This window comes from Haplochromis burtoni, unplaced genomic scaffold, assembly GCF_018398535.1.
Source record: "Haplochromis burtoni strain Fernald_Lab_line unplaced genomic scaffold, NCSU_Asbu1 Contig_69, whole genome shotgun sequence".
Lineage (NCBI taxonomy): Eukaryota > Metazoa > Chordata > Actinopteri > Cichliformes > Cichlidae > Haplochromis > Haplochromis burtoni.
In genome coordinates, this window is record NW_024582430.1 from 1,313,338 (window position 1) to 1,325,837 (window position 12,500).

A 12,500-nucleotide genomic window follows, 5' to 3' on the forward strand; every position below is an offset into this window, starting at 1 on the left:
CGATGCGTCTCCCTGGACGGAAAGGACGTTCACCCCGACATGTGTCAGCGCGTACCGAAACCCGTCACGTCCCCGGCCCCCTGCAACAGACAGGCCTGCCCCCCCAGGTACGCTCGATCGCCATGTTCACCTGAGCGTGGACGCCGAGCGCGTTAACCAGCTGTGCAGTCCGTCCTGCTGGCGTCGAGCTGCATTTCAAGGAATGATGGAAGTTACTGTCTAAGCTTCGCTTCTGTTTTTGGGGGCGTGTCCAGCACAAGGCAGCTCCTCCCAAAACTTCTGAAAATGAATCGTTGATCTGAAAAGAAGACGGTTCGCTGTTCTGGCAAATCCAGGAGAACCGCCCGCGTGCGGCGTTCCCTCGGTCGGTCGGGTGCAGCTCAGCGTTTGTCAGAGAGGGAGGGTACCTGTCTAGTGGCTCCGCCCATCAAGCGTCCAGTGCTGGGGAGCAGGGCACTAATGTGGGCAGGTGTCTGAGGTGTTAGCTGTTTTGTAAGCAGGCGACGTTCAATCAGCTTTAATCACATTCGAGCCGTAGCCTCTCCTGTCACCTGCCGACGTGTTTTATTAAAGGAACTTCTTCAAAAACAGGCGAGAGCAGCGCTTCCTGTGAGCGCCGCCGCGATATTGACAGATTATAGCATAAACCTGCCCACTGACTGACATTTTTCCTTTCCCGCTCTGAGTTTCGTGCCCGCGGTGCGTCAGCTCCTTCGCACGCCGACTTTGATGAGCAGAGGGTCGGCCGCTAATGAATCACCGAGAGCAGCAGAAGTGTAACTCTCAGCAGAATCCGCTCACCCCGAGTCCCCCCCGCTGCTGCCAGCCTGCCCTTACCCATCATACAGCCCATCAGTCACCCCCCCTCCGGCTCTGCTGCCACACACTGAGTCAGCTTCACTCGCTAATGCAACACAAATGACCCACTGTTAGCTCGGCTCGGGATGCAACTGTAGTGCCGCAGGCTGACGGAGCTCTGTGTTTACAGCTACAAGCATGGGTGGAGATTTCAGTCCGGGGGGGGCATTGTAATTCATCTCACCTCAAGTTTTAGTGCTCTTTGGCAAGTCTGGTCACGGGTTGGATGAAAATCATTCTTCCAAAAGAATAAAATAAAAATACTCCTCGTTTGGCCTGATGCAGCAGCCGAGTGCTCTTCCCACAGTTACTCAGTTACTCAGTTAATCGTGGAGCATCGCTGCCATCAGGACACGACAGCTTGTTCCCGTTTATGCAATTTCATAAATTAGGGCAGGGATAGCTCAGTAGGTAGAGTGGTGGCCCCATGATCGGAAGGTCGGGGGTTCGATTCCCCTGAACAGCTACCCTGAGGTGCCCCTGAGCAAGGTACCGTCCCTACGCACTGCTCCCCGGGCGCCCAATGGCTGCCCACTGCTTCACTGAGTGAATGGGTTAAATGCAGAGAGGGATTTTCCCCACGGGGACCAATAAAGTACACTTCTTTCTTTCAAATGAAGCAGCGTGTCGGTTTTTCAGGCTCTTTTGTTCAATCGAGTCTCAGAAATTTGGGCGCCATATTTGACGCTCAGCGTCGGTTGAGAATCACTCCATGTTTTTATCGTCTAAGAAACAAACGTAGCTCAGACTGCAGGTGTCAAAGGCAGAGCTGAGGTGGCTGTAATGCTCTTTTTACAACAAACCTGCTGTATGGGACGCCACTAACAGGAAGTTTAGGCTTCTACATTTTAGGTCTCACTTTAACATCTTAGTTTGAGCTTTTCGAGCTCTACATGGTGAAGCTCCCCAGTGAATCTCTGACCTGCTTCTTCCCCAGCAGGGTCAGGTCTTCAGGTCAGAGGTCACTGTTGGTTAAACCTTTTCAGGCACTGAGGCTGTGGAGTTGTCCTCTGTCGTCTCTACGCTGTGCACTCTGCTGAAGACATTTCTATACAAATGAGCTTTTAATAAGTTTTCATTGTTTTATTCAGATTTCTGGTTTTATTGTGAAGCACTTTGTGATTTTTATCTATTTTTATCTATGAATACATTTCTTCAGTGACATTTCCTCTTAAGAGGACCTGGACTGTGCCAGCAAAGATGGCAGCATAACAGCCTCAGGCTTCCCATCGTTCCGCCTTTTCCTGTAGTTTGTCACCCCTGGTTTCCTCGGGAGGAGCCTGGGAGGAGTTAAAACGAGACGAGCGCAGCTTTGACAGATTCTTCTTTCCAGGAAGAGACGAAATGTTTGGACGGAGTTTCATTTGAAGCTTTTTATTGCGTTTGTGTGCTTCGTGTGTCGCTGTCTTCGTGTCAGATGGTCGGTGTCGGAGTGGTCAAAGTGCTCGGCCTCATGCGGCGCCGGCCAGAAGCAGCGGCGGGTCACGTGTCAGCAGCTCGACGCCGGAGGTGCGGCGAGAACGCTGCCGGCGGCCGCCTGCGAAGGGACGAGTCGGCCGGCGGACACGGAGCCGTGCTCCGCCAATAACTGCCCCGTCTGGGTGACCAGTCCGTGGGGGAAGGTAGAGTCAGACGTTTAATCAGACATGTGCACGTGACACGGTGTAGGAAAGTCTTCAGCTGTGACTGTTTGAATCTTAGTGCTCGGGGAGGTGTTTGGGCCCCACCACCACCCTGCAGAAGAGATCGGTCGTCTGCCAGCACGCCAACGGCTCCTCCTACACAGACTGTGACCTCCGGAGCAGGTACGCACGCGCTCAGACACCAAATGACTCTTTCATACAACTGAAATGTTCCCAAACTGTTCGATGTGTGCGTCACTCTGGCTTCTACCTGTGTCGGTCTGCAGGTGTGTGTTGTTATATACACTGAGCGCTATTATCTGCCAGCACTGCATTTTTATTGAACGTCGTATTCTTCTTATTATGTGTCCTGGGTCTGTTCGCCACCCCAGTCAGGTGGAGGAGCAGCGACTCTGACCAACCACAGCCTCGTTCTCTCGGTCGCTGCTCACATCTCGCCGCCATATGTGAGGGCGGGAACATGGATGAGCCGGCGATGTGACAGATTTGCTCACAGTCAGCTCTCTTTGCTGCAACAGATCGTCCGTCTGCTGATCCCCTCGGTGTCAGATGCCTGAACTCGAAGCTCGGGGCAATCCCAGTGTGAGCTGGAGCTTCGAAACCTGAGACCGCAGAATCCTCCACCCACCAGCTGAATCACTGACAAAGAGCAGCCATGATGGAGTCCATCAGCCACCAGGAACGAGTAAACTGAGTACCTACCATGTGATCAGAGCTGCTCCTCTTCTACAGAGACCTCAAACCCGTAAAGCTAAACACGCTGCCGTTAGTTTGGCTCATGATGTGCTCGGGCACGCTGGCAAGCGGCTGCTGGATTGAACCGTTGCTACCTTCCCGTTTTCTTCTTCTTCCTGCCGAGCGTCGGGCAGATCAGCAGGTGGAGTTTGCCCATCTACGGCCACGAGAACAGCTGCACCACATCCAGTGTTCTTTTGCTTCCAGGCTGAGAACTTCCTGCGTACAGCGATGGAGTCGTTCTTTGTAAAATGGCCAGCAGAGCACGGCGACCTCTCTTTAACCTGCAGGATGCTTAATTAGCCTCCCATGGCAACCACTAACTGAATAAATATTTATTAAAACCTCACAGGTAGAGCTGGATGGCGTTGTGCTCACAGCTCTAAGCCAGTAGCGCCGACCGAGGCGGAGCAGAACTGACACCATCAGAATTCATCACCAATCCCATCAATAACTCCCAGTCTCTCTTTCAGACCGGTGTCCGTGCGCAACTGTTCGTCTGACCTGTGCGATGTTCAGTGGCGTCCCGGTGCGTGGCGAGCGTGCACCGTGGTCTGTGGGAGTGGCTTCCAGTCCCGCAGGGTGGACTGCGTTCACAGCAAGACCGGCAGGACTCTGGCCGACCAGCACTGCGCCTGGCTCCAGCGACCCTCCACCTGGCAGCACTGCAACACCGCCACCTGTGGGAGTAAGTGCGCCGCGTCCTGCGCTCTTTAGGCGAAGCCGTTAAATACGTAAACCTACAGCTGACCTGTGGCGTGTGCGATCGGCCATGTTGGACTTTAACTTTGTTTGATTCAAACCGCTAAAAAACCCTGAAGGTTTCTTAAAGTTTCATGTAAAAGTTTATGCAGATGAATTTCACCTTTGTGGCGCTGCACAGTCAGGCTGATTGGACTTAACTGAAACTGAAGCAGCAAACCAGCAGCTCTGAATGACAGTCAGTAAATGTTAAATGCTTCATTTTAATCACCGGCGGCGGCGCTCCTCGTACGTCACGACATCCTGGACGGGGCCGCGCTGTCAGCGGCTCACGAGGTGATGTCAGTGTCACAAAACTCACAGCTGCCCTCAGCCCGTCATTTTCACCCGCTAACGTTCAGAAAAATGAAAAACCTTCCTGTTTTTGAGCTTCGCTCGATATCGACACGTATCGACCGCCTCATGCAGGTGGTGGCGTTAGGTTGGGTGCAGACTGCGTCAGCCCCGTCGGCCCGTCAGCAGGAAACGCTGAACTGGATAAGCAGAAGAAAATGGGTGGATGGGCTTAATGTTTTATTCAGTGTGACTTAGAACGAGTCAGGTGTTGGAGTTTGTGTCCTTAAAAAGACGCACCGTGTTTAACGTGAGAAGGATCCAAACTTCTGTTCAGAGTGTTGTGAGGCACGGTGGTCACAACTTATAGCAAAACAAGATGAGGAGGAGTCTGTGGGCGCGCACGGCCTCCCTGTCGTTTGGAGAACCGTGAAATCTGCACCATCGAAAACCTAAAAGCTCCAGAAACACACCTGTAATGTTTTTCACGGTGCTAAATGTGAGGTGTTCATCGTGCTTCTCCCTGCAGGTGAATGCGAGGACACCACCCAGTACTGCAGTGTGGTGAGGAGGCTGAGGCTGTGCCATGTGGACACGTACAAACAGAGATGCTGCAGCTCGTGCCTGCGTGGCGTTGACTCCACCTAGTGGCGGTGGAAGGTTTTAACCGCACGCACACACACGCACACACACACACGCACACACAGATGGGTCTACAGGAGGCGGGAGCCTGAGCAAAGACTAAGACGGACAGCCCGTGAGTGGACGCCGACCCCAACGAGCTTCAGCGTGAATCTTTCACAAACTGAAAGGAAATCTGACGACAGGACGAGCGGGCTTGACTTTCTGATCTGGACTAAACTGTAACATGAAGACAAGTGTTCACTATGTGGATCAAATAAAGTTTGTGATTTTCCTACACAGACAGCTAGTTTCCCGTGAGATTTAAAGAAGCGTGTTTTCTTGTCAACGAGACGCAGATCTGTCTGCCAGCAGCACGTGACGCCTCTGCAGCGTCGCGCTTTCTGTCTCTGATCTCTTTATTTATTTGTGCAATTCTTCAAAAATGTTTTTATAAAGCGACACAGTTAAAAACAGAAAAAAGGAAGTTCCAGTTTGTTACAGCTCGGGTCGTTTCTGTGAACGTTAATGAAGCCGGACGAGTGACACGGACGGTGTCCGAGCGAGACGCGAGGGTCAAAACTGACTCGGCTGCTAAGAAACTGGAGCGGTCCTTTAATCGGGCCCTGCCGTTACATCGGTGCGGCGTGCCTCAGCTGCTCATTCCTTCACCAGAGTCCAAGTTTCCCAGCTTTTCCATCCTGATGAGTTCGACTGACACTGAATTCTTGTTTTCTTTGAACATGAAATAATTTTAAAGCATTGCCTTTAAAATCCTGCACTTGTTTCTGGGATGAGCTTCAGTGTTCGGTGCTTGTTTGATTTCTTTACTGATCTAAGTCGTGGTTCAGTCTTTACTTATTACAACATTTTTTTTAAACAAGTCGATTCAGTTCAGCAGAAACGTCTATAAGTGAGCCGAGATGTAGGAAAATAAAGTTAAATAAGACAGAATTTATATGAAGCCTTACTGAAAGTATCGTCTTTATAATTTACCAGTAAAATACTATAACAAAATTAAAAAGTAATGAAAAAAGCTGCTTGAATAAATATTCACTTCAGCACAAATAAAACACGACATGAAATCCAGACTACAGAAAATAAACAGATTTTTAATTCAGTTTTATTTCTTTTTATGGACCCAAATCACAGCAGTGTGAAGGTGAAGAGCGTCCGACCCAACCTCTTCACAACACAGACTGTATACAAAAGATGGACGTCACCACCGTGACACCGCCCACTGACTCGTTAACGTGACATGTAGTGACGTGAGGTTCTGGCTCCTCAGTTATAAAGCATCAATACAATAAATAAGTATGAAAGATCAGAGGCCACGGACTCATCAGTGGACTGTGGGCTCATTTCCACCCAGATTTACTTTACAACCAGAAGATTCGCCCCCTGCTGGCCAACACAAACAACGCAGGTTTAAGACCGAGAAGCTCGTTCCATCTTTCGTGTACAGCTTCTGTGTGGGCACAGCTGAGATAACCCACCACAGCTGTTCTTCTAAATCGGTAAACAGGGATGCTTCCTGAACCTCAGAGCCACACAGTCGTCCTGTATGAGCAGTTTTTTGGTGATGCCACGTTTCTGCTGCTGGTGCAGCTTCAGTTTGCCTAAGCACGGATGTTCTAACCCGCCTCTGATCCTCAGCCGTGACAAAGCTTTGTAAAATAATTTCAGCTCACACTAAGACACCAGCGCCACACTGATTTCCACCGACGGGGTCTGCTCATGTTACCTTTGTACAGGTCATCATACCGACGTGCTGCATTGTACAGTGTCCTGTATATACTGTGTTCTAAGTGCAATATCGTACTCTGAGTGTAGACTGTGCGAGGCCTTTATTTTCTTACTTCCTGTTGTATTTTTAACTCCTGTTTAGGATACAAAGCACTCGTATTGTGTACGTTGATCAGGTGGTGCGTTCGCTGCCCCTCGCCTGGTTTGATTTGCATGTGATGTTTTCTTGCTCCGTTGTGACAGACCACTCAGTAACGTGTTCAGTGTTTCTCTCTGGCTGCTGATGACTGCACGGTACGGCCAATCGGATGTGACGGCATCGCGCTGCTTGCGGACTTCCAGCTTGGCTGAAAGAACGTGCGACAAATCATAAATATGCTTCAGGTGACAGTGCAAAGGAATAAAGACCGTTTGATCACTTCATGACTCCTGAGCTGCTTTTTGTTTGCATTTGAAAATAAAAATGTTCCCAGAGAGCGATGAGAGTTTGTCACTGACTCAGACACGGGTCCACATCAAGTGATATTCAGGTTATGGAAAAGGGGGCAGAGGTGAGTCTAGATGGTTTACACTGGTTATGACGTTTTTAGCCGTTATCATCATTGAAACCATTATCAGCTGGGTCATGACACATTCTGGGTGATACGTGAGTTAGAGCAAGAAGTGTGTTAAAAAAACAGATTGTCCCAAATCAGATTATATATTAACTGGTATCTACACACCACCAACATACGAGATAACTCACAGGAAGTGCCTCCAGCCGCTGATCATTGATATGTTTTATGTCCGTGTTTATAATAATAGTCTGTAGTCAGCAGTATAAAAGAAGCAGTTATGTAATAAATGAAAAGTGATTTTAGAAATATCCCTGTGACTCTGCATTATTCTACCTATTCTGTGTTTTACATCATAATCAGTTCTTTATATAAGAACTTTTGGAAAAGTCTTATTTAAAAATGGGAATTTCTCAGATTTCTGGTGGCGGGGCAAGCAGGGTTTTTTTTCTTTTCAGGTGAATTTCCATTTAGTGTCAGAATTAATTCTGAATGAATAAATAAATACGTTTTTAAATAATTAAATGAGTCAAAAGTTAGAAATAAATAATTTATTAAATGTTTTAAATTAAATTAATAGGCATTTAATTAATTATTGAAAGATTTAATTCATTAATTCCAATTCGAATTGATAAACGAAACATTAATTATCTAATGGCGTATTCAATCAATTCATTTTGTCACTCCTGGCCCTCCATAATCCTCCTCCGTGACGTTTACATCCGTTTAAATGCTGACTTGGTTTGAGAGGCGGCGCGTGAACTCAGCGACTCCAGGACGAAGCTCTTTTTCCCCAAATGCTCCTGAACGCAGCTAGGACGTATGCCAATGGGCGTGGTTAAAGTGCAGCATCAACTTCCGGGAAAACAACGTGAGTCGGGTGTCCCCCACATGTTTGTAAGATGCGAGCTTTTCACGGCTCGGTTTGTGCGTTTGGCTTGATTTAGACTCCCGGGACGTCGCGTCGCTGCTTTAGAGCGGAAGTGTGCTCTTCCTCCTCTTTTGAGGAGTTTGTGGTGGTTAGCCGCAGAGTTAGCGGCTCCTCCGCTGCCGGCTCTCATTCTCCGTGTTTCCCGGACTTATCTGACAGGTCCAACCGGTGACCGTTGGTCCGTCCGTGCTTTGGCGCTGTGGCTAACATCATTAGCAGGTGAAGGTGGGCTTGTTGTCGGTGTTCACGATGGGACACACCAGCCTGGAGAAGATCATCTCCCTGCAGAGAAACCCAGCCAACATCAGGAACCTGTGCATCCTGGCTCACGTTGATCACGGTGGGTCAAAGTTATTTATCATTTATCTCAGTTCTCACGTGAGTCACTGTGGGAGGATAAACAAGCACAACGAGCCAAACTCGATCGAAGATTTAACTGAATTGCTGTTCGGCGGGACTGCCGAGCAGGTAGAGTATGAAGAAGGGGAGCTCTTTAATCGTTAGAGCCCAAGTTAATATTCGGCACACTTTATTTACTTACAGCCAGCTGCTGAGTGACACACACACACACACACACACAGGATTTGGCGTGATGTATAAAGTGACTGACATCAGCAGCATCACTGTGTTCTCATATATCTAATTACACCTCGGAACTACTCAAGACTTTGAAGCTTTATTAACACTCACATTTTACAGATGTTCTGTATTCATTTATTTAAAAGTGTTAAACACTGATTCTGTTCCTGAGGGTTTCTGCCAGGATGTCTTTTTTAAGTTTCTGCCTGTTTTCAGGTAAAACTACTCTGGTGGACTGCTTAGTGGCGAGTAATGGCATCATATCCAGTCGACTGGCGGGGAAGGTTAGTGACTGTTGGCTGCAGAGTTTCTTTGGCAGGTCGGAGCAGGTTTCTCACTCTGTCTTCTTTGCTGCATCTTCACAGCTGAGGTATCTGGACAGCCGGGAGGATGAACAGATCCGAGGAATCACCATGAAGTCCAGCGCCATCTCCCTGCACTACTCACACGGTAACGCTCCTTTGTTCGGCGGGGTTCACTTCACCTCGGGACTAACCCTGTGCTGTTCGTCCGACTGGCTCATGTATCTGTGTGCAGGGGGGCGCGTCTGCATCCAGTGCACGTTCTCCCCGTGTGTACGTGGGTTCTCTCCCACAGTCCAAACACATGCAGTTAGTGGCGGTGGGTTAACTGGTGATTCTAAACTGCCCACAGCTGTGAATGTGAGTGGTTGTCTGCGTGTTGTCCTCTGTGATGGTGGCGACCTGCTCAGGCTGTGCCGCGCCTCTCGCCCTATAACAGCTGTGATAGGCTCCAGAATTTCTCTGTAAAAACGCCCCCGTGTGGTCGTCCTTCACCCGTGCTGGACGCTGATGTGTTGTTTGATGCTAACTGCTGTTCTGTGTTTGTGTGCCTCGTCTCAGGAGATCAGGAGTACTTGCTGAATCTGATCGACTCTCCGGGTCACGTCGACTTCTCCTCAGAAGTTTCCACCGCCGTCCGGCTGTGCGACGGAGCTGTTGTAGTTGTCGATGCGGTGGAGGGAGTGTGTCCGCAGGTAAATCTGCTACCTTGCTGTTCCAGAGATGCGCTTTAAGGACGAGAAATGTCATTTACTGTGGATTCGGTTTTTGGAAGTTCAAGGAGCTCGGAAAGAAAAGCGTCTGGACTTTCTTGAAGATGTTCCACCTCTCATCTGAGAAGCTTCGTTAAGAGCAGTTGGTGGAGAGGCCCAGATTTTCCCTAAGACGTCCTCTTAGGGATTTCTTATCCGTGACCCTCTTGGGACACATCCCCTTTAGGGCTTAAGTCTGGGACTCTCCGCCACCAGAGCGAGTTTTAGATTCTTGACTGGAGATTTGTGATTGGCTGAACCTCAGCCTCCTGAGATACTCACAGAGCCACTCAGGTCATCATCATAATGTAACAGAATAAGTGCCCATAAATACACGTTAGTGTGTAATTACATCTTCCAACAAGTTGATGCATTTTCATCAGCAGAACCGTGATCGCAGCCGGAGCCAGTTTTGGTGAAGCCGCCATGTTGAGTACAGGGACAGATGGACGCCAACGTTCTGCCCGGTCATGTTTTACACATGTGGCTGGAGACAGTCATCATACGGCTTATAAGTTACTTTCAATTTAAACATCACAGACGGCTTTCAGACTATATCCGACTGTTTTTGCACATGTTCCATTTTGTCCTCCACCATCATCCTGATCATCCCGCCTTCAGACATCACATGAGAGTCCAGCTGTGTTAGGTCCACTTTCCTGCTGGCTGACAGATGCTGACAGATGCTAACAGCAGCACTTACTGACAGGGACTCCTCAGCAGTCCATCTCAGTATCGCTGTCATCAGAAGTGAGCTTCTGAGATCAGCAAGAAATGTGAATAAAACCAAACCGTCGTTATCGCCCTCTGCTGCTACTTCAGTACAGTTTCTGTGTTTATGACGCAGTCTTGATTTCTAACTAAGGTGTTTCACCACGAGCTCTCAAACGCAGGTGTGTGTGTGTCAGACCCAGGTTGTGCTGCGGCAGGCGTGGCTGGAGAACATCCGGCCGGTTCTGGTCATTAATAAGATTGATCGGCTCGTGGTGGAGCTGAAGCTAACGTCTCAGGAAGCTTACACTCACCTGAAGAAGATCCTGGAACAGGTGAGGACCCGGCTCTGTCTCAACCACGTTTTACAGTCTCTAACCAACACCTGCTGAGTCGTACGCTTCGTGCACCGCCGTGATTTGTCCTTGCAGGTGAACGCCGTGACGGGAACTTTGTTCACATCTAAAGTTCTGGAGGAGCGAGCGGGGAAGGGGGAGGAGGAGGAGGAGAAAGAGGGCGAGAAGTCGAGCGGAGACCAGGTTTACGACTGGAGCGCCGGGCTCGAAGAGGTCGACGACTCCCACCTCTACTTTTCTCCCGACCAGGGAAACGTGGTGTTTGCCAGCGCCATCGACGGCTGGGGCTTCAGGTGAGGCGGCGTCTATTCACGGAGGGAGCAAAGCTTTGTTTGCAGGCTGCAGGACGCAGAACATGAACTGAAAGAGTCCGGTGCCGCGGCTCAGCCGGCTCGTGAGGCCATGATATTCATGCTGGTGTAAATTAACTGACCGGAGTCACTTTTAGGGCCACAGTTTGGTTTGAGCACAGGCTTCGGTGCTGTTGGAGTTACAGATTATTCTGTGCAGAGAGACATGAGCCTTTAATGCAGATGTGCATATACAAGCATATTAGACAGCAGTGCAGGAAGAGTCTTCATTAAAACCCTCACGCAGAATAAAGGTGCACGCAAACCCGAAGGACAGGCGAGTGGGGTCAGGTTTGTTTCAGTCTAAACAGAAGCACCAGTTTAGTTTAATAAGGCGAGTTGTGTGTACATGTGTGCACCCTGTGGGCTGGGTGCAGTTCAGGAAGATCATCCAGCAGATGGCGCCGTTCTTAAATGTAACATGAATACAGACCCTGCTGGGTGTTTGCCTTTCAAAGTAAAATACATTGACCAGATTTATGACTTTGCATGAATTTCAATATAAAATACAACTTTAACCCCGGGCTGATCAGCTGAGCAGAGCTGATCAGCCCGGGGTTAAAGTTCACGTCTGTGTCACTGTTAGCCTTTAACAAAAAAACAAAACACGCTTCTGGATGTTCATGGAGGCTGATTCTGTGTTTTCCAGCATCCGGCATTTTGCTCACATCTACAGCGAGAGGATGGGCATCAAGAAGGAGGTGCTACTGAAAACCCTGTGGGGAGATTTCTACCTCAGCATGAAAGCCAAGAGGATCATGAAAGGAGCTCAGGTGACACAGCTGGGAGGTTTGTGGCGTAAGAATCGCGTCTGCAGTCAGAGCTTCCTGGGATGATAGTTTCTACAGAGCACCGCGGTGTTTGAGACCGTGGTAAAGGTGACACGTTTCTGCACATGGACAGAAAAATGTCAGAGACAAGCGAGCACACTGCAGGACTACAGGCAGCTACGCTTTGCCTCCAACTGAGGAAACGGCGTTCAGGTCATGAAATCATTGGCGAGCCAATAAAAGGCGAGACCAGTCAAAGCTGTCAGGTTTTATTTTAAGACCTTAAAGTCGTTAAGTTGCCCGTATCAGCTGGTCTTTGAGTCACAATTGATGAGACGAGCATAATAAAGCAGTTTAACATCAGCTGATGATGTTCTCCACATCACTGCAGCAGGGTTTAATTCATATAAAACCTGAAACTGTCAAAGTCGGCATGTTTCTGTGCACCTCCTGCAGCAGCCTCACCTGTCAGACGTGCACACCTGAAAGGGAGCACAGACAGATGCAGTTAAAGTTGTGATGTAAAGGTTTCCAGTATAGAAACAATGAGAAGCTGA

At 49.1% G+C, this 12,500-nt stretch overlaps 2 protein-coding genes across 2 annotated transcripts in view; both read left to right on the forward strand.

Moving 5' to 3' along the window:
• Positions 1 to 7,056, forward strand: part of adamtsl3 (ADAMTS-like 3) — a gene marked incomplete in the record, with an annotated part of 199,610 nt that extends 192,554 nt beyond the window's left edge. Inside the window, 5 exon segments of the mRNA XM_014334109.2 lie at positions 1 to 107; positions 2,276 to 2,480; positions 2,560 to 2,663; positions 3,710 to 3,924; positions 4,801 to 7,056. Coding sequence (XP_014189595.1) covers positions 1 to 107; positions 2,276 to 2,480; positions 2,560 to 2,663; positions 3,710 to 3,924; positions 4,801 to 4,919 — 750 coding nt within the window.
• A 761-nt stretch (positions 7,057 to 7,817) lies between these two features.
• The window catches only part of efl1 (elongation factor like GTPase 1), a 74,760-nt gene continuing 70,077 nt past the window's right edge, over positions 7,818 to 12,500 (forward strand). Inside the window, exons 1-7 of the mRNA XM_014334110.2 lie at positions 7,818 to 8,463; positions 8,919 to 8,986; positions 9,068 to 9,152; positions 9,566 to 9,699; positions 10,665 to 10,802; positions 10,899 to 11,116; positions 11,823 to 11,946. Of these exons, the coding sequence (XP_014189596.1) occupies positions 8,373 to 8,463; positions 8,919 to 8,986; positions 9,068 to 9,152; positions 9,566 to 9,699; positions 10,665 to 10,802; positions 10,899 to 11,116; positions 11,823 to 11,946 (858 nt within the window). The 5' untranslated portion in view covers positions 7,818 to 8,372. The remainder of the gene's footprint in view (positions 8,464 to 8,918; positions 8,987 to 9,067; positions 9,153 to 9,565; positions 9,700 to 10,664; positions 10,803 to 10,898; positions 11,117 to 11,822; positions 11,947 to 12,500) is intronic.